This window comes from Ustilaginoidea virens, chromosome 4 (assembly GCF_000687475.1).
Source record: "Ustilaginoidea virens chromosome 4, complete sequence".
In the NCBI taxonomy this organism is placed as follows: Eukaryota; Fungi; Ascomycota; class Sordariomycetes; order Hypocreales; family Clavicipitaceae; genus Ustilaginoidea; species Ustilaginoidea virens.
In genome coordinates, this window is record NC_057319.1 from 2,512,419 (window position 1) to 2,534,017 (window position 21,599).

At 57.1% G+C, this 21,599-nt stretch overlaps 8 protein-coding genes across 8 annotated transcripts; 3 read left to right on the forward strand and 5 right to left on the reverse strand.

The window, feature by feature from the left end:
- Positions 1-587: 587 nt before the first annotated feature.
- Positions 588-4,267, reverse strand: UV8b_05120 (uncharacterized protein; the record flags this gene model as incomplete). The annotated part of the gene is made up of 4 exons (XM_043142618.1): positions 588-671; positions 810-2,029; positions 2,197-2,635; positions 2,783-4,267. 4 exons carry the CDS (start codon positions 4,265-4,267, stop codon positions 588-590), a joined length of 3,228 nt encoding a protein of 1,075 aa, XP_042998552.1.
- Positions 4,268-5,022: 755 nt separating this feature from the next.
- Positions 5,023-5,340, reverse strand: UV8b_05121 (uncharacterized protein; the record flags this gene model as incomplete). Its single annotated transcript, XM_043142619.1, has 1 exon — positions 5,023-5,340. The coding sequence occupies one exon, from the start codon at positions 5,338-5,340 to the stop codon at positions 5,023-5,025; it is 318 nt and encodes a 105-aa protein (XP_042998553.1).
- Positions 5,341-5,758: 418 nt separating this feature from the next.
- On the forward strand, positions 5,759-6,416 carry UV8b_05122 (uncharacterized protein; the record flags this gene model as incomplete). Its single annotated transcript, XM_043142620.1, has 2 exons — positions 5,759-6,001; positions 6,300-6,416. 2 exons carry the CDS (start codon positions 5,759-5,761, stop codon positions 6,414-6,416), a joined length of 360 nt encoding a protein of 119 aa, XP_042998554.1.
- Positions 6,417-7,777: 1,361 nt separating this feature from the next.
- UV8b_05123 (uncharacterized protein) lies at positions 7,778-8,829 on the forward strand (the record flags this gene model as incomplete). Its single annotated transcript, XM_043142621.1, has 4 exons — positions 7,778-7,843; positions 7,905-7,931; positions 8,234-8,590; positions 8,704-8,829. The coding sequence occupies 4 exons, from the start codon at positions 7,778-7,780 to the stop codon at positions 8,827-8,829; spliced, it is 576 nt and encodes a 191-aa protein (XP_042998555.1).
- A 1,758-nt stretch (positions 8,830-10,587) lies between these two features.
- Positions 10,588-11,697, forward strand: UV8b_05124 (uncharacterized protein; the record flags this gene model as incomplete). Its single annotated transcript, XM_043142622.1, has 1 exon — positions 10,588-11,697. One exon carries the CDS (start codon positions 10,588-10,590, stop codon positions 11,695-11,697), a length of 1,110 nt encoding a protein of 369 aa, XP_042998556.1.
- Positions 11,698-13,432: 1,735 nt separating this feature from the next.
- UV8b_05125 (uncharacterized protein) lies at positions 13,433-15,410 on the reverse strand (the record flags this gene model as incomplete). The annotated part of the gene is made up of 3 exons (XM_043142623.1): positions 13,433-14,956; positions 15,136-15,214; positions 15,367-15,410. The coding sequence occupies 3 exons, from the start codon at positions 15,408-15,410 to the stop codon at positions 13,433-13,435; spliced, it is 1,647 nt and encodes a 548-aa protein (XP_042998557.1).
- A 1,677-nt stretch (positions 15,411-17,087) lies between these two features.
- UV8b_05126 (uncharacterized protein) lies at positions 17,088-18,852 on the reverse strand (the record flags this gene model as incomplete). Its single annotated transcript, XM_043142624.1, has 2 exons — positions 17,088-18,607; positions 18,738-18,852. 2 exons carry the CDS (start codon positions 18,850-18,852, stop codon positions 17,088-17,090), a joined length of 1,635 nt encoding a protein of 544 aa, XP_042998558.1.
- A 1,217-nt stretch (positions 18,853-20,069) lies between these two features.
- On the reverse strand, positions 20,070-21,422 carry UV8b_05127 (uncharacterized protein; the record flags this gene model as incomplete). Its single annotated transcript, XM_043142625.1, has 3 exons — positions 20,070-20,588; positions 20,696-21,262; positions 21,324-21,422. The coding sequence occupies 3 exons, from the start codon at positions 21,420-21,422 to the stop codon at positions 20,070-20,072; spliced, it is 1,185 nt and encodes a 394-aa protein (XP_042998559.1).
- Positions 21,423-21,599: the final 177 nt, after the last annotated feature.

The window sequence follows — 21,599 nt, forward strand, 5'->3', positions numbered from 1 at the left end:
TCTGTCTGTCTGTCCAACATCTGGTCGACAGCAGCGGGCTGCAAGTCGAGAGCGCTTCTCATGTAGCAGGAGGAAAGAGAGCTTGTTGGCGGCCGGTCGGTTGGGCACGACGACATGATTTTGTGCGTCGCTCAAACTCTCGAGCGCCTACCTACATAGCTCGGCTACCTCCTACAGTACCTGACCTGACGTTGCCGCCCCGTCAAAGTACCGTGTACCCAAGCGCCCTTGTTTTCTGTATAGCTTCTGTCTGAATTTATTGCTTTGCTTGACGTTTGATGCTTGATGCTTGATGCTTGATGCTTGATGCCGGGACGACGCCACCATGCCATGCGGCTCTTGTTTCCCGTCTGCCCAATGCCCAACGCGCTGCTGCGCCCTCTGCCCAACGCCGGTTGTGCAGAAACTGAAAAACAAAGAGATCAAGGACAAGAAATTGCCTTTTTTTTTTTTTTTGGGTTCTTCTCTTTTTGTGCCTCGTCATGTTCATTTCTACGTTACAAAGCACCCGCGACTGGTGCGGAAACCCTCTGCCACCCCCTTTTTTTCCCGGACGGAACCACTTGCGACGAATTTACATGTCCCTTCTACCACATTGTCGGCCTCAGCCCGGCAAAGTTTGTTAGGCTGCTCGAGTCTGTGTCGCCCTCCTTCTTACGCTGGCCGCTCAGCTGCATCGACAACGTGTCAGTCAAGCTTTTTCCGCGTCGCCGTTCTCGTGATTCCCGTCTGGGAGGGCGATCGATGGACTTTTCTCTTTTTTTAATAGGTCGGGGGAGGGGGGGTCTCTTCTGTGGATAGCTTCTTACCTCGAGTTGAACGCCACGGTGGACATGGACCAGCCAGTCCACGTAGTTTTGCGCCTCGTTGTTGCGATCCTCTACCAGCATGCGGGCAAACTCAAACTCGGCACCGTCGATGCCCTGTCTGGCAAGCTGAATCGTCAAGCCCTTGGACCCTCGCGTCGTCTTGAGGAACTCGATGAGGTTGCGCACCTGCGCGTTCAGGTGCGTGTCCAGGACGGGTAGCGAGCTCGTGTACGCGTCCAGGCTCTTGAGGCCGTCCTTGTCCTGTCCGAAAAGGTCGGCCACCAGGTTCGGCGACGTCTGCGAGTGGAACCACAGGAGGCACTGCTGCCCGTTGTCCACCAGGTAGACGCCGCCCGGCTCGATGCGCGAAAACGAGGCCCGTATCGAGGGAGGCATCTTCAGGTGGCCCGTCTCGGCGTCCGCAAAGCCCTCGTCCGGCTGCAGGTTGTGGATCGGGATGATGCGAGGGTACAGGTACAGGCTCAGCTCCAGGGCCCCCACGGAGCGGACCATGCGCATCTCGTGGACCCTCCTGTCCGAGTTCTCGACGCCGCCCTTGAAGGCCCTGCACTTGATCAGGCCGAGCATGTACATGCAAAACTCCTTCAGCCTCTCCGGCATGACCAGCTGGCCGGCCGGGTGCTGCGCGGCCGAGTGTTTTCTGTAGCACGACATGACGTCAATCGTCCGCTCCGTCAGCCAGTTGCGCACCTCCTTGAGGTTGCCCGACGAGGTGGCCAGCTTGGTGCCGGCCTCCTTCGCCAGCAAGCCGACGACGGCGTCCTGGTCCACAAACTTCATGCACGTTCGGACACCCTGCTCCCGCATGCCGGACTCCTTGGAGGTCTCGCTCACGCTGGCAATGACGTTGGAGCACCGGACTCTGCGCTGTCCAGAGGCCGTGGTGTACAGCAGCGCGGATTGGAAGTGAGCATCCAGCTTCGAGTCGAGCTTGCCGTCGTAGCTAAACGACACGGCCAGAGCCTTGTCCGCGTCCACGACGCCAATCTCCAGGTCGGCGCCAAAGGTGTGCTGGACAAAGTTGCCGTGGTAGGCCGCAACCTGCAATCCGTTGGAGCATCGAACCTTCATGAGGGCCTGGAACCCGGTTTGCCTCGTCACCGTGTGGCTTAGCTCCGCCGACAGCTTGGTGCCGTCTCGTTGGGCGATGAAGTTGGGGTAGTAAAACGTTTCGCCGCCAGTGGTGGAGGCAACATGTCCTAGAAAACGCGGACAAGACGACAAGACGAAGAGTGTCAAGTGTTAGTGTTGGGTGTCTTTTTTTTTTTTTTTTTCTTTTTTTTTTCGGGGGGGGGATAAGAATTGGCCATTCCATCAACTGGGTCGAGTGTTTTTCTCTCCCCGGCATCCGTTGAAGCCCTCTTACCTATCGTGGCAATATCCAGGTAGCCTCCGGAAGGAGCCGCAAGGAAAAAGTCTGCTCCGACGCCAGAGGCGGCCATTTTCTCGGCAACCTTTTTCCACGCGGGGTGCTCGGTTGTGTAGAGCTTCTTGTCCAATTCGCCTCCAGTGTGGTTGCCATTGTCCCGCATGAACAGTCTGCCAGGACCCCAGGTGGGGAGTGCAGAGCAGGAGCAGACGATTTTGCCTCCAGTCTTCTCGAGGGCGGCCAAAGCGCCGTTGAGGGTGGCGAGGAGAGCAGGTTCCGGGTTCTTGACATTCGAGAACATGTCGGGAAGCCGCGTCAACAGGGAAGTGATGATGGCTTTGGATTCGTAAGGATCTACGAATAAGCCGTCGCCCAGAGGTAGGAAGGGATCTTCGAGGTCAGGCATGATGAGCATCTGAGGCTGATCGAGGCCGGGCTGGGAGGAGACGAAAGAAGAAGAAGAAGAAGAAGAAAAGAGAGAATGAAAACTTAGCATCCCTTGCTGGCAATAAGAAGGATATGAAAAATAAAATAAAAATAAAAAAAAAGGGGAGGGGGGGGGCCGTTGTCCCGGGGGACTTACATGCATGTTGTAAAAGTGAATGTCCTTGTCGTAGGTGACAAACCCGACCTTGGCTCCTTCTGGAACTCGTCTCGGGGATTCGGCATCTTGGCTCGCGTCTTCTTGATCGCTCCGTCCGTACAGAGCAGCCAGGATGCCGTCACAAAAGGTCTCGAGGAAGGCCTTGTTGTACGACTCTTGGGTGACGTCGATGACGAACAGCCATCGCAGCCCGACCGGCTCCTTGGTCCAGTACTCCTTGGGCACGACAAACTCGACGGTGCCGCGATGTAGCTCGGGACGTTGGTCTCGGTCGACGCGGACGCCTTGCGGGCTCGTGGCGCAAAAGTATTCGGGCGGCGTGTCGTTGGGGTGGGTGCACAGGTTGCACACAAACTTGTTGCCGCCGGACCTGAACATCATGAAAGGGTTGACGTAGGCGCGGCACCGACGGCATCGGGGAGGGCCGGCCTCGCCAAAGTCCAGGACGGGGATGTCGGCCTCGCCGGCCTGGAGAGGGGCCAGCGGCTGCAGGAGCAGGCCGAGGGGCAGGCCGGTGGCCTGCAGGCCGTCGGTGGTGGCGGGGATGTTGTTGAGGCTCAGCCGGGCGTACTTGGGCGACGAGTTGCCCTGGTCAAAGGCGACGAAGGAGACGGTGGCGGGGGGCGGTACGTGGCGCTCGAAGGTCGGGTAGGCGTTCTTCAGGAAGTACGGCTGGACGGAGTCGCGGGACGCGGGGACGCTGGGCATGTCCTCCAGGGAGACCTTGGCCGGGCCCGAGGTGGCGATGGTGGCAGAGGCATCTGCGGAGCCGTTGCCAGGGGCGAACCCGGCGGGGGCGAAGGGGGAGGCGCTGCCTGGGGCCGGGAACGGAAACTGGGTCGCATTCATCAGGTGAGGCGTGCCTTGGGGGCTGGCGAGGTGCGCTCCTCCGAAGGCTGGAGCGGCGGCGGCGGCGGGCAGGCCCGGGCTGGCGGCGGCCCCGGGGATGAAGTGGCTGGCGTTGGAGCCAAGGGGGGGGGGCATGCCGTTGAAGGGCTGCGAGGAGCCGACGGGCTCGACGTTGTGGTAGGCATGGCGGTCCTTCTTCTTCTTGCGAACGGTGCTTTGCCCGTCGCCGAGGCTCACGGCCGCCAGTTGCGCGGCGAGAGAGGCATCTGGCGCGGGTTGAGCAGAGTCGCCCTGCTGGGGGGGTTGACCGTGGGGGGGTTGACCGTGGGGGGGGTGGTATGCTGGCGGTCCTGAGGGAGGCAGAGGCATCCCTGCCGGCGGGGGGGGTGGCGATGGCTGTTGCTGCTGGTGATGGTGTTGGTGGTGATGGTGTTGGTGGTGATGGTGTTGGTGATGGTGTTGTTGCGGCGCGCCATAGAGGCCAGGCTGTCCATAAGCGAGCGGCGGCGGCTGGTGATGCTGCTGCTGCTGCTGCTGCTGCTGCTGGTAGGGCGGGTCGTTTGGATCGGGGGAGATGCCCTGGCCGAGGGCGTGGTATTGCGAGTAGTCGGCCATGGCGATGTTTGCTTGCTCGAGGCCAAGACCTCCTCCGGGTGACGGATGAGGTAACGTCTGGTTCCTGGAAAGGTCAACTCGTCCGTCCGCCGTCCGGTCCTTGGCTGGTGGGTTTTTTTTTCTGGGCGAAGGAGGGGCCAGAACTAACTAATGAATTGTAAATTGTACGGACGTAAATTGAACAAGTTTTGGATGTGTTTGGGCGGGTCTGCTGGGGCAGCTCGGCGCGCTGTGGTTGGTTGACGCCAGAAGACGGGGGCCTGCCCCCTGCGGTAAGGCGAGGCCCAGCTTGGGGGGGAATGGAGGGGGGCTTTGCCAGGCACACGGGGGGGAGTTGGCTGGCCGGGTATAGGGTAGGCCGGGTTACTCGTCCACCTGGCGGCAAATGCGCAGGGTACCGAGGATATGCTGTGTGCGGACTGCGGAGTAGGTAGGTGCGGAAAACGCGCTGGCTGTGCAGGGGGCCGAGGATGATGGCTAAAACAGTCTGAACGGGCAATGGACGGAGATGGGGGAGATGATGATTGAGAGGCATATCCATACGGAGAGGAGATGAGATGAGATGAGATGAGACTGTGAGAGGGGAGAAAAGGCTCAAAGGAATATTGGGACCGGGGAGCCTGGTCGTCCGTCCGGCACCGCAGCCAGCCCAATCACAATCACGGGCGGGGAGCGTCGGGCCCCACCCGCCCAACGACGTCGCCAAAAAAAAAAGTCTCGCCCAAACAAGTCTCACGATTCAACGATTCAATGATTCAGAGACGACCGACTGCGGAGGATGAATGCCCGCCGACCGAGCCGCAGCAACCGCTGATCCCGTGGTATGCTGCTCCCTCTGGGCTGATTCCCGCCGAGCGGACCACGCTGTCGTTTGCGGCGTTGCCGAACCCCTCGGGAGGCATGATGTGCCCTGGTGCGCAAGATGCCGACATGCTCACGACAATTTCTTGGAATGGATGGAGTCGTGGAGTCGTGGAGTCGTGGACTCGGGGGCGCGCCGGACCTGGTTTGCTACCTGCCAGACTGCAACCTGCCAGACTGCAACCTGCCAGACTGCATCCTCCAGACCGCATCCTCCAGACTGCATCCTCCAGACTGCAACGGGCAAACCACAAAGACGCAGAGGCAGAAGCCTCCCAGAGACGGTGGTGGGCAAAACGTGACTGGGCCTAACCCAAGGCAGATTCGCAGCATCCGCAGCCTCCGCAGCATCGAGACAAAAGGCCACGTCCCGTCATGGTCATGAATATGACCACCAAGGCGTGTGCGACCCGCGACCCCGAATCACGACGCCGCCTGTTTGTTTCAGACGCTCCAAGCGCAAGCTGCGGCTGCCAAATAACCGACAGGCTGTCGCTCGCGCACAACGCAGTCCCCAAAGGCGAGAGAGAAGAAGCTCTCTCGCGCCGGGGCCTGCGACCAGCCACAACCAGCCAAAAGGGGAAAAGGAAAAAAAAAAAATAAATAAAAAAACCAGATGGGAGGGACAAGATGCAGGCCCGCCTCACGGCCGGCGCCGCGTGGGCGAGTCGCCAGTGCCAGGAAATGGCCTACGTCGAGGCAATCGGCACCCCAACCCAACTCAACCCATGGGCCGGGCGCGCGGCAATCCAGAGTGCGGCGACAACAAGCGTAGACAGAAAGACGCATTTGGCCAATTCAGCTTACGGGGTCCGTCTACGTGGTCGCAACAAGGAGGGGGAGCACGAGGGTCAGGAGAGTCACGAGAGTCAGGTGACGGCTGCGGAAATGGATGACCGGAAATGGATGAGGCCAAAAATGACGCACCGACGACCAAGCCAAACCCTCTCAATAGAAGCAAGAAATACGTCCAGGCAGGCGACACAGCAGGGGCCGGCAAAAGCAACAGACGAAAAGGAGAGAGGAGAAGAGAAGAAGACGACGAGATGAGATGGGGGGAAAAACTGTGAAAACGTGATTGATTGAGGTGGTGGTGATGGCGGTGGTGATGGCGGTGGTGGGCGGTCGCTTGCTCGAGTCTGGTGCCCCCCTCCTCCCCCCGCGTCTTCAGATCAATCAGGCCATCAATCAGAACAGCCCCCAGAACCAGAACCAGAACCAGAACAAGAACAACATCAGCAACCAGAACAGGCCAATCAAGGAACAAGAGTCGCCAGGAACAAAGTAGCGGGCAGGGTATCGCGGTGATGCTGGCGCTGGCCAATCAGAAAATTGGGTCGCGGGGCAGGTATGTATTGGGAGTTGTTGTTTTGGGAAACTGGTTGGCGCCGATTTGATTTTTAGTGGATGCCTGCCCCACGAGGTGGAAGGCGCCAGGCGGACGGCGTCAGGTGACTTGGGCGACTTGGGACATACCTGCAGACTACATGTACCAGACAGTACATGTACATGTCCCGACCCACGGCGAGGACAACTGCTGTCTGGTCCGCTGCTGTCCTCAGCCCGAAAGAGCCTGGCCAGCACCAGACGCAACGTTGGCAAACTTCCCCAGGCCTCACAGGGCGCCCCGACACGGCATTTGATGTCGACGGGTCCAGTCAATGCAGTGCAGTGCAGTGCAGTCCCTTTTTCATCGAGCCAAGTCGACACAACAACGAGTCTGGTGGTTGGATAAGATGAATCAAGAGCTCGGCTCCTGGAGGGGAAAGGGGGGGGGGAGGACCCGATACTGGGTACAGTAGACCCCGGGCCCTTTTAGGATTTCAAAGTCGGCTTCGGCGTCGGCTTCGGCTTCGCATGCATGTCTGATCAATCGCCAATGCGCAGACAGAACAAAGCCTGGTTCTGGTTATTCACTCCATCCATCCATCCGCGGTTTAATGTGCTTGGCACCAGATTGAGTCCAAGGCTGGGGGCTGGTCGGTCCCTGCCCTCGGTGCGACGACACACCAGACATTGACGCCAGTGAGTGACCCAGCACAACGTGCCAGCACACCCGGCCCCGCCAGCACCCAGCACACCAGCACACCAGCACACCAGCACCCAGCACACCAGCACACCAGCACACCAGCACCCAGCACACCAGCACCAGCACGCCAGCACCAGCACCTGCCCCCGCCGACCAGACGCCAGCACACCAGCACCAGCACTAGCGCACCGTGCAGTGCAGCACGCCAGCACGCCAGCCCCAGCATCCAGCAGCACCTTGCGCCGCCGGGCCGGGCAGGACAGGACAGGACAGGACAGGGCATGGCAGGAGGGCAGGGCAGGGCAGGAGCTACTGATTGCGCTCCTCCCCCCGCCCGATATATAAACAAGCCCCATCCCCTCCACGCGCCCGACCGAGCTGGTCTTGCCTTGCCTGCTCCCACTTGATCGCGCAAGCCTCCCGCCTGCTTTCTTTCTTCTTTTTATTCTATTATATTACCCCCCCGTTTAGCTGTTCATCTCCGTCGAGGCGATTGCCGTGGTCTCTTTGTTTGTTTTACAAACAAAATACCGATCCCTGCGCGTTTCTTTTGCCGACCCTCACGTAACCATCGATCGATCAATCAATCAATCAATCAATCAATCCATCCATCCATCACGATGCCTCCCAAAAAGGTTGACGGAGCTGCTGCCCCCAAGGCGAAGGCCTCTCACGCCACCTACCAGGTTCGCATTCGCTCTGTTGCCTTGGCCGTGTTGAGAGACCACGCCCGCTAATACGTCCCAGGACATGATTACCGACGCCATTGTCAACGTATGTTCATTGCTCCCATTGGTCTCACATGGCCTACCCGTGCCCGAAAGTGGTTTTTTTTCTTCTTCTTCTTCCCTCCATTTCCCCCCCCCCCCCTCTGTCTTGTCTTGTCTTTGTTCTTCTTCTTCTCATTCTTGTTGCGCCGGAGAGCCGTTGGCGACGAGGAAAGCCGCTCATGGTGCAATCGTTGCTGCCTCTTATGCAGGACGATTCGTTTTGCGACACTGTTTCACCATGGATTCGTGTCCCTCGTGCGTGCGGATGACGGTTGCTAACTTCGTCTTTCTATCTGCGCACTGTAGCTCAAGGATCGCAATGGCTCTAGTCGGCAATCCCTGAAGAAATATGTCAAGAACAACAACGAGCTGCCCGCTCTCTCGGACAACATGTTTGATTCTCTCTTCAACAAGGCCCTCAAGGCCGGTGTTGACAAGGGCATCTTTGCCCAGCCCAAGGGTCCTTCGGGCGGCACCAAGTTGGCAAAGAAAAAGGTCGAGCCTAAGAAGCCCGTCGCCAAGAAGGAGGGTGCCAAAAAGACGGCCGCCAAAAAGGCCGCTCCCAAAAAGGCCGCCTCGCCCGAGGAAAAGACGGCTGCTGCACCCAAGAAAGCCGCTCCTAAGAAGGCTGCTTCTGCCACCACCAAGAAGTCTGCTGCCAAGGTATGTTGATATTGTCACACAACTCGTCCAAGTCGCGATATATTATCCCTTGCGTGTTTGTGTGTGTGTGTGTGTGTGTGTGTGGCTCAGTACGCTAAGAATTGTGTGATTAGACCGACTCTGGCCTGACCAAGACCAAGACTGGCCGTGTTTCCAAAACGGCAAAGCCTAGTGCTAAGAAGGCTTCTACACCAAAAAAGCCAGCTACTCCCAGGAAGGCTTCCACTCCCAAGGCATAATGCAGATTTTTTTTTTTTCCCCCGTGGTTTCATCATCCGCCTCCAACCTGTCTTTTTTGTCCTGTTGGGCCCCTTGTTGTTTTAATGACTGAACTGTGGCGTTTTGGGCTTGTTGGTATGGAATTTTCATGGCCCGGCTTCTGGGAGGGGGGGGGGAGGCTGGTTACATTGGGATATTGCTTACTTTGGCGGAAGCCAAAGGGAATCGCGGCTTTTTTTTTGATGCGTACGCTCGGAGCGCAGTGCATCAGGGCCATGATGTCCATGTTGAGCTATTTTCTTTTTCTTTTCTTTTCTTTTCTTTTTTTTTCCCCTGACGGACGCAATCTCATTGACTTGACATGATGGTTGCGAGTCAGACGAACGAGTCCGAGAAGAAGGGGCTCTGGTTTGGCTTGGACTTGTTTTGACATTTGACGACGATGTTCTTTTTGTACTTTTACTCGACGTTGACGACGACGAGGGAACGGCGTTGTATCCCGCGCGGTTCTGGCCAAAGTTGAGCGCAAGTAGCAGTAGAGTCTGTCTTGTGTGTGTGTGTGTGTGTGTGTGTGTGCGCTTTGCGGTGATGGGTGATGATGGGTGATGATGGGTGGTGATTGGTGATGGGTGGATGGCGCAAGGTGTAACTAGTAACTATACAGAGGCAGGTGGCAGGGTGGCATGGTGGCATGGTGGCATGGCTGGTGGATGGGGTTGACGGCCAAGCGGGCTTCCCGTAACGAGGCCTTTTTCTTCTTCTTCTTCTTCTTCTTCCTTCTTCTCGACCGTTATTTTGCTGCTCTCGACACCAGAGTGCGGCGTTTCAACGCCATCCATGATTTGGCACTGGCGGTTGCGGTTCGCTGGTCGGTTCGTTCGCTGGCGGCTCGCGCAAGTGTTTGAGAGTGGGGCAGGCCGGACCGAACAACGAACCAAGCCGTTTACATCAACCGGCAGCAAGCAGTTGAGTTGCCGGCGACACTGTACGGAGCACACGGTGGGTCCACGGCAAAGCCAGCACGGCAAAGCCAGCACGGCACAGCACGGCACAGTCTGGCAAGTCCTTGGCACGGTGGGCGAAGGGGTGGGTTTCCTGGAACGCAATGCATGTATTGTGCATTTATTATGTATGTGCTGTGCATGTGTTGTGCATGTGTTGTGCATGTGTCATGTATGTTAAAGTCGAAATGTTTCTTTGAGCCCTCCATCTCAGGCGCTCCACTCTCTCAGGCCCCCCTTTCGTCTTGCCTCTCCAGCCCTTGCCTCTTCTCTCGTCCGATGGTTCCGACGTTTCGCAGCCCTTTTTCCTCTGGGACGCCGTCGAGCAAAGTCTGGTTTCCTCTTCGGCTCTGCCCCCTTCGGCTCTGCTCCCCCTGACATGCCTGCCCCGCTGCTGCTCCTCGAGACAACAACAGGCACAAGCTGGATGCTGACCCGAGCGTGGCCGTGGCCATGACAAACCCCAAGGCGAAGCAGCAAGCACAGGTTTGAGCGTCTCTGTCTGGATCGTCAGCCATATCGGCGGCCCGGAAAGCAGCCACCACCACCACCACCACCACCGCCACCACCCAGCGAACCAACCCAAGCGAAACCAACCCAAGCGAAACCAGCGCCTGCTGCTGCTGCTGCTGCACTGCACCCTCGGATGCAAAGGCCTCTCGCCGGCAGACACGGCCGGCCGACGCAGCGCACGACCTGTGTGTTCTTCGGCCTTGCGCGTTCCCCCCGGCGAGGGTCGCGCCAGCGCTGGCTTGCCCTGCTGGTCGCTGCTGAAACATGTCGTCCAACCCGTTCCGCAGGGGAGACAGAGACATCGGGAGGCGATCCCCGGGCGGCAGGAAGGTGCGGGTGCAGTCGCCGCCGCGCGTGCCGTCCGCGCCGGATGCCGGCCTGGACCCCTTTGACAGGGCCTCTGCCGACGGCTCCACGACCGAGTCGCATCCAGGGAACGGCGGCTTCCCAGCGAACCCGTTCAGCAGGACACTGCGAGACATGGAGGGCGAGGGCTCCGGCAAGCCGCCGACGCGGCGGCAGGACGAGGAAGCAGAGGAGGGGGAAGGGGAGGCGGCAGCGGCAGCAACAACGGCGGCGGGCCGCAAGTCGCTCAACGTCGACTCCTTCAAGCGCCTGCTCATGACGGGCAGTGCGGGGGACGACGCACCCTCTGCACCGGGCGCGACGTCTCGAGTCGCTGCTGACGACGACGACGACGACGACGATGATGACCAAGATGACCAAGATGACGACGAAGATGACGACGACCACGACGACGTGCTCCACGTCAACGGGGAGAGGAAACCACCACCCCCTCCGCCGAGCTCCAGACACGGCACGTCGCCGCGGCCGCGTCAACAGGGCGCACCGACACCGGCGCCCCCGTCGCCGACCAGCCCGAGCGGCTGCCAGGACTCCCTGCCCGGCCAGCCCGGCCTGCCCGGCCAGCACCCCGGCGCGGCTCTGGCGGCCCGGCCAGAGCACGGCAGCCGGAGATGGGCTCCCGCGCCGCCTCCCCCCCGAGCACCGCGCGCACCACCCGACAGCAGGAGCCGGGGCGACCAACAAGCACCGGCACCGCCCGACGCCTCCAGGCCACGAGGCACCTCTGCCCCTGCCCCTGCTGCCGCTCCCGCTCCTCCTCCTCCCCGACGGCCGCCGCCTGCCGGCCAGACACCCGCCCCCCGTCCCCCAAGCCTCACCAACCTCGACGCACCGTCCCGTCGCCCGTCCTCGGAATCCAAGCCGCCGCCGCCGCCGCCGCCGCCGCCGCGAAACCGCCCCGGCGCCGAGGCAGCCTCCCCCCCCGACCCCGGCAAGAGCACCGCCCTCCTGGCCGACCTGCATGCCCTGCAGAGAGAAGTCGATGCTCTGCGGGGCAAGATGCGGTGACGGTGACGCAAGGGCCCCTTCCCCCCGGGTGCCTGCTTTTGTTCGTCTCGTCCTCGTTGCCTTCCTCTTCTCCTTTGCCTCCTTCTCCGGCGTGCGTGGGTTGGTTGTTCGGGCGAGGTAGAAAGAAGGAAAGAAAGAAAGGGAAAAAACAAAAACAAAAATCAGCTGTGTGGCGTTTCGTAGTAGCTAGGAATCATGATTACCCCCCTCACGGCGTAGGCTTTCCCGTCAATACTTGATTTGCTCGTCTGTGCTCGGTTCGACCTCGTGCACCGTGGTTTCTCGCGTCATTCCCTGGCTTGTCGTCGTGGGCAGCACCGTACACCTGCCCCATGCACGCGTCATGGCATCACGGCATCACGGCATCGTGGCATCGTGGCATCGTGGCGTCGTCATGTCGGGACAGAATGATATCCTTTTGCTCCAGCTAGGCTGTCCGGCTCACCAGCTCACTGCCCTTGGAAAACACCACCCACAGACGCCAACTTGCGCCCTGTCTGTCCCCCGCCCCTCCTATTCCATCGACAAGCTGGTCCGGAAGCCGTCTCGCCTGCCTAGCGCTCCTGTCCCTAATTATTTTTCTTTTTTCCGTGTTTTTTTTTCTCGCTTTTCGTCACCGCAGCCCCCCGCCCCCCTCTTCCCACTCCTCCCGCTCCATTAGCAACCCAGACTCGGTGATGATTCTTTTGTCACATCCATCACATCCATCACCTCTTCGGTCGTCTGAAAGCCAATCCCCCCTTCCCCCTTCCCCCCTTCGAGCCACCTTGTGCCAAAGCCTCGAGTTGTCGTCCTTCGTAAAGTCATCCATGGTATCATCAACCCCGGTCGCAGCCTCCCACCGCGCTGTTTCGTCCCATTCTCCTTGACTCCCCTCCCCCTTGACCAAGACGAATCGCAAGGCCAAAGCAAGCAGAAAGACGGCGTGTCCACTAGCAAAAGCCTGATACGCCTCGCCACATTTGCTCCTCCTCCGCAGCCAACACCATTCCAATGCAAAAGCTACGCCAACAGCTTTGATACAGCCGCATTCCAAAGTCCCAAGTTCTGTGCCGGTGATCTCCTCTTGATCCGGAAAAAAGAAGGAAAAAATTGATAAAGAAGCTCGTCTCGACATCGCACGCTTTCATAATGCGCGGATGTGTGTGTGCGAGGGTCTTTTCCGTGATCAGGCGTAATGTTTCCAGAGCCGACCCTCGGGGTACATACGTACGCCACAAACGAGGGAAGAAGAAAAGAAAGGAGAGAAAAAAAAAAAGAGAAAAAACCTGTGCCAATGCAAATCGGGTTTGGAAAGTGAAATGAAGTTGTGAGGAACAGCTGAAGTCTTCACTGCCGGGGCATCTGATAACCCCGGATTTCTCTCCCCGGATGCGCGCTGAGAGAAAGAAAAAAAAAAGTAAAAGACGCCAAAGGACTGAAAAAGATATGATGCCGGCATTGAGGCCTCAGAAAAGGGTTTTCCGTTCGGCCACGTTGCAGATCAAGTCCAGTTTGCCGTTCCGCCGATTCGCCAAAGAAACCTGTCCGAATAGTATACAGCCCAACAAAAAAAAATGAATCAAGGAAAAAAATTGGCCCCTTTCTCTTTCCTTTCTATACGTCTTCTCCTATGTGATTTCGAGAAAGAGGATATGCCAACGCATAGAAACCAAAGCTCAAAATAAGACTCACATTCGTCTTCTCATCCTCCCGTAACCAACCCACATGCGAAAAAGATGCGTGTGGGTGTAGATTATGACTGAGCTTCGCGAGGCTGGCCACGGCTTCGACTGCCGCCTCCGCCTCCGCCTCCTCCTCGGTGACTGCGACCGCGACCACGATTGCGACCGCGACCGCTGCGTCCGCCGTCAAAGCCGTTGTGCTGACCGTTCTGATTCTGCCAGTTACCGTGTTGTTGTTGTTGTTGTTGTTGGTTTTGTTGCTGTTGGTTTTGGTGGTTTTGGTGGTTTTGGTGGTTTTGGTGGTTCTGGTGGTGTTGTTGTTGTTGTTGTTGTTGTTGTGGTTGTGGTTGTGGTTGAGACGTTGGTTGCTGAGACAGCCTCTGCTGCAAAGGCTGCTGAGCATTTTTTTGCAGGGTGGTAATGGGGCGGGGAATTGATTCGGGATTCTCGTAGACGTAAAGACTCTTGTCGATGCTGGAGGGAATGGGCTGGATTTCGGTGCCCAAATCTCTCTCAATGTTGTACAGGTTGAAACGGTCTTCCCAGTTGATCAGGTTGATAGCTAGACCAAGATGGCCGTAACGACCGGATCGACCAATACGATGCAGATAGGTTTCGGCGTTTTTGGGAAAATCAAAGTTGATGACAACATTGACAGCCTGGATATCGATACCGCGGGTGAGGAGGTCAGAGCAAACCAGGTTCCGGCAAACGCCGTTGCGGAAGTCGTGGAAGACGCGGTTGCGAGCTTGCTGCTGCATCCTAGCGTGGCTGTAGAAGCACGAGTAGCCCAGCTCGGTGATTTTCTTGGCGAGCAGCTCGACGCGGTTGGTCGAGTTGCAAAAGATGATGGACTGGTTGATTTGGAGCTTGGAGAAGAGCGTGTTTAGACAGTGAACCTTTTGCTTCTCCTCCACAAAGGCGTAGTACTGGGTGATGCCGCGGAGCGTGAGTTCGTCCATGAGGTTGATTTCGTAGGGTGAGACCATGTTTTTGTCGGAGAAATCCTTGACGGACAGCGGGAAAGTGGCGGAAAAGAGCATCACCTGACGGTCCTTGGGGTGGAACTGGAGTAGCTGCTCAATGACCGGGGTGAACTCGACAGACAGAAGCTTATCGGCTTCGTCCATGATGAACATGGGGCACTCGCTGAGATCTGCAACATTCTTCCCAGCGAGATCGAGGATGCGGCCGGGGGTACCGACAACAATGTGGACGGGTTCCTGCAGACGCAAAATGTCGTCACGCAGGCCAGTTCCACCCGTGGTGACCATGACGTTGACGCCCAAATGCTTGCCGAGCGTCTTGCAGACCTGTGACGTCTGCATGGCAAGCTCACGAGTGGGAACGAGAATGAGACATTGAATCTTGGAGACTTTGGGGTTGATGCGCTCCAGGGCCGGGATGACGAACGCTGCCGTCTTTCCAGTGCCGTTCTTTGCTCTGGCGAGGATATCCCGGCCCGTCAAGGCAACGGGGATGGCTTCTTCTTGAATCGGAGAGGGCTTTTCGAAACCAGCTTCAAAAATGCCCATGAGCAAATCTCGTTTTAATGCAAAGTTTTCGAACTCCAAGCCTTTCGTTTTCGTTACGTCCTGCAGTAGAAAAAGAGGAAAAGATCCCCTTTAGTCTGAGTGGAACTTTTTTCTCTTTTTTTTTTTTCTTTTTCTTTTTGTGTGTGTGTGTGTGTGTGTGCGTGTGTTCATGTTGGAGAGAAATGTGGTGCAAAGGAAAGGAACAGGGAGCGGCACCATGCTTCAAGTCATCTGCATACCTCTGTTTGCTGTCTATTGTCCTTGGCAGGGAGCTTCAGACTTTTCTTCCAGTCGTCGCTTTGCGGAGGGACGGCATCGCTGCAGACGTGGGAACACGAGTCAGCAAAAAGACGAGAAAAAAAAAATCTCACAAACTCGCCTCTGCACGACGCCTAGCTAGGAAAGGCGAGGGAAAAACAAAAAAAAAATCAACAGCAAGATGCGATATGTCCCGCATCAGGTTTACGAACCTGAGTTGTGTGCTTCGTAGCTGATCTACCAGATGGTCGGTCATTTTGAGGAATGAGGAAATACGAGGAGAGAGTATGGTTCCAAGTCCGTCAATGGACTGCACAATTCGTAGAGCAGGGCACGTTTCACGTCCGCGTTCCCTTGGCACTCGTGGTGTTGCAATGGTCAAGGTGCGGGATCAATCGACCTCGCGGTGGTTTCTTTTTTTCTGTTCTTCTTTGGCGGAGGGTGGAGAGCGGAGAGAGATGCACAAGGGCGACGCGGGAAAGGAGGCTGGGGAGAGTTGCGTTCAGGGTCGAAATGCTGGCCAATTAATTGCAGAGGATTCTTGGCCAAGGGCGGGAAGGAAAAGAAAACCCCAGCCAGCTGTCGTTGAAAGGGGGTGCTCGATGGCCGCGTAGCTGTGCACTTGTCGTGCCTGTTTCGTTGATGGTTGATTGTTGGAGGGGGGGGGGGGGGGTTTGCGCGTGGACGTGGAGCCAAGTTTGTTGTGTCAGCAGATGTCGGTGGTGATGGAAGGGTTGCAGGGAGAATGGATAATTGTGCGGGTTAAAGTTGAGTAGAGCGGCCAAGTTTCCACGGGATTCAGTGAGGCTGCCCGCCGGCTAACAGGCCACTAGCAGCCAGGCCCTTGGGGGCAGCCCTCTCCAGGACGGAGTACCCCGCAGACAAGCTGCCAGCAAGTGCCTGGTACCGCCCGGTACCCAAAGAGGTACCTAACTTATTGATTGAACTCGATCGACATCCGTGGCAGCAAGCATACGTTTGCTATTTCGCTGGCTCGCTGGAGCAGATCCACGTGCATCTATCGATGCTTTTAAATGGACAGTATCAACATTTTTCAATGTCCGACAGTTCAGCGCACATCATTCCAACCCCTATCCCAAGGGCTCTAATCCGTCTTCTGTAGGAACCACGATTTTCTCCAGGTACCTCTTTGTCAATACGTTGACGGTTGACCTACTGGTTGGTGCCCAGTATCAAAGGTACCATGTGGGCCTGGTAGCTCGGCTGATCAGGCTCGCTGAGTCAGCGCAGTCTCGACTGTGCCGTTCAGCTTTGCTTACCTAATCTACCTGCTATTCTCCAGGATAAACGATGAATTAGGTACCTCCTACTGTACCTACCTTAGTACCTAACCTAAAGACGTAGGTAACTACCTGGTACCTGAGCTGGTCTCTTAACCGAGCACCAGCAAAGGAAGCCAAGCTTTCTGCCAGGCACCTAAATGCTCCAGCTTCCACCGGTGCATCCATCTGCAATGGCAAACGATGGGTGTGGCAGCGGTCCTGCAACTTCCCGTCCGTCACGTGACCGCGGACCAACCTATCAGGGCCCATGAATTTGTTTATCGTTTATTCCGGCTCAAGCTGCATAGTGGTTGACGGTGTCGCCACGACTCGCGATTTCAAAGTGATACGTGCACCTTTTATCATCTAGAAAACCCCTAGGTTATGTGGTTGTGAGGGAATCAAAATACAGGGTAAATATGACATGAGTCTGGCGCAAAAAAAAAAAAAAAAAAAAAAAAAAAAAAAAAAAAAAACACACACACCAAGAAAGCTGGTCCCTTAGTATCTCATGTCCTCCTGATGGCCCTTTCGCGCTTTGAAACAAGAAAAACAAGAAAAAACAAGAAACTATAAAGTAAAATAAAACAAAATACATCCCTTCATCCAATCAATCTTTGTGTGTGCCCTCGGCAAACCGTGAGTCAGGTTTACAGCTTCATGCCCATAATCTGAGCAACCTTTAGCGACTGTCTCATGCTCAGATCCAGCATAATCTCCTCGCTGCCGCCGGGAATGGCGTACGCTCGCACATCCCTGTACAGCCTCTCCACCTTGCCACCCTGTCCGCCGCGGGAGTAGGACAGGCCGCCAAAGATCTGGGACGCCTCGCGGGCGCAAAACTCAAAGGTGACGGTGGACTGGGCCTTGAGCCCGGCAATGGGCCCGCCGAGCCGGAGCATGGCCTCGTGCTCGCCCATTTTCTGGCACTGGTAAATCATGCTCTCCAGCCAGTTGTACGAGGCCTCGATCTGGCGAGCCATGTGCGCGAGCTTCATGCGGATGACGGGGTGCTCAATCAGCTTCTTGCCAAAGGTGCGGCGCTTGTTGGCGTACTTGACCGACTCCTCGTAGCAGACGCGCGAGAAGCGGAGACACTGGATGATGATGCCGATGCGCTCGTGGTTGAAGTTGGTCATGATGACGCCGAAGCCCTTGTCCTTCTTGCCGAGCAGGTTCTCCACGGGCACCTTGACGTCCTCAAAGGTGATGTAGGTGGTGCCCGAGGACCACACGCCCTGGCAGTCCATGCGGCGGGTGCTGACGCCGGGGCCGCGCTCGATGAGCAAGAGGCTGACGCCGTTCATGCCGGGACCCCCGGTCCGCACAGCGGTGGTGAAGTAGTCGGCCCAGATGCCGTTGGTGATCCACTTCTTCTCGCCGTTGACGATGAAGTGCTTGCCGTCGTCGCTGAGCTTGGCCTCGCAGGTCAGGTTGGCCACGTCGCTGCCGGCGTCGGGCTCGGTGATGGCCAGGCAGATGCGCTTGTCGCCGGCGAGAATGCCCGGCAGGATGCGGTCCTTGAGGGCCTGGGAGCCAAACTTCATGACGGGAGGGCAGCCGATGCCGAAGCCGCCAATAAGGTTCCAGACGAAGCCTCCCGACCCGGCGCGGGACAGCTCGTCGGTGAGGAGCATCTCGTGGAAGAGATCCCACCTCTCGGCGGCAACGGACTTGACGCCGCCGGGCACGTACTCGGTGGGGTACGTGACGCCCAGCAGACCGGCAAGGTAGCCGCGGCGGCCCATCTCCTTGTAGATGTCCTCGGGAACCCTCTTTGCCTCGTCCCACTCGGTGACGTTGGGCTCAACCTCGCTCTCCATCCACTCACGCACCTCGGCACGGAGCGCGGCATGCGTCTCGTTGAAGTAGGGTGAGAAGTTGCCCTGGTACCACGAAGGGTCGGCAAAGGGGATCAAGGCCCCAAAGGGCTCCAGAGGCTCCGACTGCTCATCGCCAGACGCGGCGGAACTGGAGGGTGCCTTTGCCTTGCTGGGGGCCGGCGCAGGCGCGGGCTTGGGCTGGGGTTTCGGCTCAGCTTTGGGCTTGGTGTCGAGCGAGCCCACCTGCAGCTTGCTCTTGTACTTTTTGAGGATGCCCTCGTTGTGGTATTTCCAGAAAATCTTGGAGGCGTCCTTGCCGGCGACGCGCGCGAGAATCTTTTTACCGCCTGATGATACCGGACAAGCACAGAGAGAGTCAGCAAAGTCAAACGTGGCGACATAGTCTTTTGCCGAAGCAGCCAAGGCAGCCAAGGCAAGACGGCGACTCCCTCCCTCCCTCCTTGTGGGACAACATACCGGGATGTTCATCTTGGAACTTGGTTATGTCGTAGACGTCGCCGTCGACAATAATGTACATGTCATCGCCCTTGTTATGCGACGCGACGTCGCTGGTGGTGAAGGTTTTGGACATGGTGGACTGGCTGCACTGGACGGCGGTTCGGTTGAGCAACAGAACCGCGAGGGAAGATGGAAGATTGGGGAAGAGATGCGGGGGGGGAGAAGAAAGATGAAGAGAAGAAGAGAAGAGAGAGAGCACTGTGCAGTCAAGAACACGCAACCTACAGAGGGCAGAAGAAGGCGAGGAAGGGCAATTAATGGGCCTGGGGGCTGTCGACTTTGGCGAGTGTCGGCATTCGGCACGTCAATCACATGCGCCCATGTCCGCCCCGGAAGCAGCGAGCAGCGAGCAGCGTGCAGCGAGCACTTCCCCCACAAAAGGCAAGTAGCCCACTGCAAACCTGGAGGTTCCGGGGGTGGGTTGGAGCAGCTTGCGGGGGAGCAAGACAGAAGCACAGGCATCAGCAGACCCAGAAGACCAGGCCCCCCCTTCCCCATATTAACAATGCGCTGCAGAGCATTGGCCAGGGCCCAGCACACCCGGTGCCATTGACATCAAGGACTTGCTGCCTGCCCGCCATCCACCGGCGACGGTCACCGCCCTGACCGGACCTGGCCAAACACCAAGGGGAAAAAAAAAAAAAAAAAGAAAGGGGAAATGAGCCCGAGTAAAAAAGAAGTAAAGCTATTCCGCACAATCCGAGGCTCGAAAGGACAGGTTACACAGCGCTTCCATCACCCGCTGCGGGAGCGTTGATTGGCTGCTGCCTCGTCGTTTCGTCCGCGTCCGTAGCTACCTACTTTGGCATGTGACGGGGCTGATGTCATGGAGAACCCCCCGGATGCAGCAACCTTTGCCCTCGAGGCCAGTGGGTCTGGGTCCCCCGTCATGGCCCCGTGGGCCAACAGCCGTTTTGACCGAGGTTGTTTGGCCAAATAATTGACCCGTCCCGTCAACTTGTGCCGAGCCACTGGCAAACTGCAAAGCTATTAGGATCCGACAGCTGTTACTGCTATTATTATGTGTGGGTAGGTAGATATGTACCTAGGTAGGTAGGTAGAGATCTGTTGCCCCGTCAAAACAAGCGACATTTAATCATTTCCCGATTTACACTTTTCCGGATGCTCCAATGCCCGAGATGCCCACCTCCGAAAAAAAAAAAAAAAAGGGAAAGAGGAAACAAAGCAAGCCAGCAAGCAAGCAAGCAAGAAAACACCATGCTCCAGTGTCATTTTCATCTTCATTTGTCAGCCAAGCCTAGCCAGGTCCGTACATTCCATTGAAACGTTTCAGGTGCCGCGGGGTTTTGCTTTTTGGACAGCCTTGTCCTTCTTGTCCTGCTTCAGCTTCTTCTTCTTTTGCTCATTCTTCTCGTCCAATTTGCGTTTGTGAGCAGCCTTTTCCTCGTCTGTTTTGGGGACTGGCTTGAAGAAGCCTTCCAGCCGAGCTTGCTGAGAAGACTTGAGGTTCTTTTCCAAGCGAGCACCTGCGCCGCGCACCCTGTCCTCGGAAAAGCCCTTCTCGGTGACGAGAAACTTGACAAGGCCTTCGACATCGGGCTTCTCCCACTTGAAGTCGCAAAGAGCGTCATCTGCTTTGCGGACATCTGGCTGGAAAAACAACTCTCGTGCATCCCTGTACGGCCAGTCCTCGGGCAGCGTGTACTTTTTCTTGGAGTCGTTCTCGATGGCGTCCACCACCTTTTCCAGCGAACCGTGGTCGCGAATCAGTTTCAGCGCAGTTGTCGGGCCAACTTTGGGAATCGGGTCGAGATAATCGCAGCCGAGAAGAATGCACAAGTCAACAAACTGGTTATTCGCAAGGTTTCGTCAGCTGAATAACTCAGGGCCTTTTCTCTCTTTTTTTCTCTTTCTTTCTTTGAATTTTATTTTTTTTTCGCACCAGATGAACTTACCTGCGGTCGCTCCATATTCAAGCCCTCGAGCACTTTGGCTAGATGAATTTCTTGAATGGGCTCTTTGCGCTGCTCGCTAAAGGTCAGATGTCGCAGCAGAATCGGCGTGTTGAAACACAGGGTATCCATGTCCTCGCTCGCTGCTGCGTAGACCTTGCCAGCCCTAGCCAGCTCGGCGCACTGAGCTTCTGCTTCTGTCGGCGCAATGATGTACGGTATTCCCATGAGCTTCAGCAGGCGCTGACACTCTGCATTATGTTCCCTCGTCACACGTACCGTCCGCCGCGAGAACTTTTCCACTTCCTCGGCGGTACCCGTTTCCTTGGCTTCCTCCAGACCTTCGTTGGCCTCCTGCTTGCGCTGGAATCGTTTCGCCAACTCGCCCGACTTGAGCTTGGGAGGTGCGCCGTCGAAAACGTAGAGCGGCTTGATGCCATTGTCAACCATTCGGAGGGTGCGGTAGAACATGCCCATCAAGTGGGATGTGGTCTCGCCACTGTCGTTCATGAGCTGCTGGCCATCGGAGCGGACGGCAATCAGGAAGCTGTATATGCTCATGGACGCATCCTGCCAGCTCCCGGTTAGTCACGGACTCACACAAAACAGGCCGAGAGCGAGATTGGCGTACAATGGCGACTTTTCGGCCAAAGTGGTTCTTGATCTCTCCTTCCTTGATGGCATCTGGAGCTTCTTCTTTGATGATCTGGAACAGCTGCTTGATGCCCATCTTTGCACCTTTGATGTCGGACTACCTACCGGCCCCGTGACGTTCAAACAAAAGATGGGTGGATAGGATCAAACAGCCGTCTTTTATTTTAGATGGAAAGACGCCGCAAAAGACTCCTTTTCTAGGGTATCGGATGGATCTTATGGGACGTTTTTTTCTTTCCCCTCTCTTTTTTTT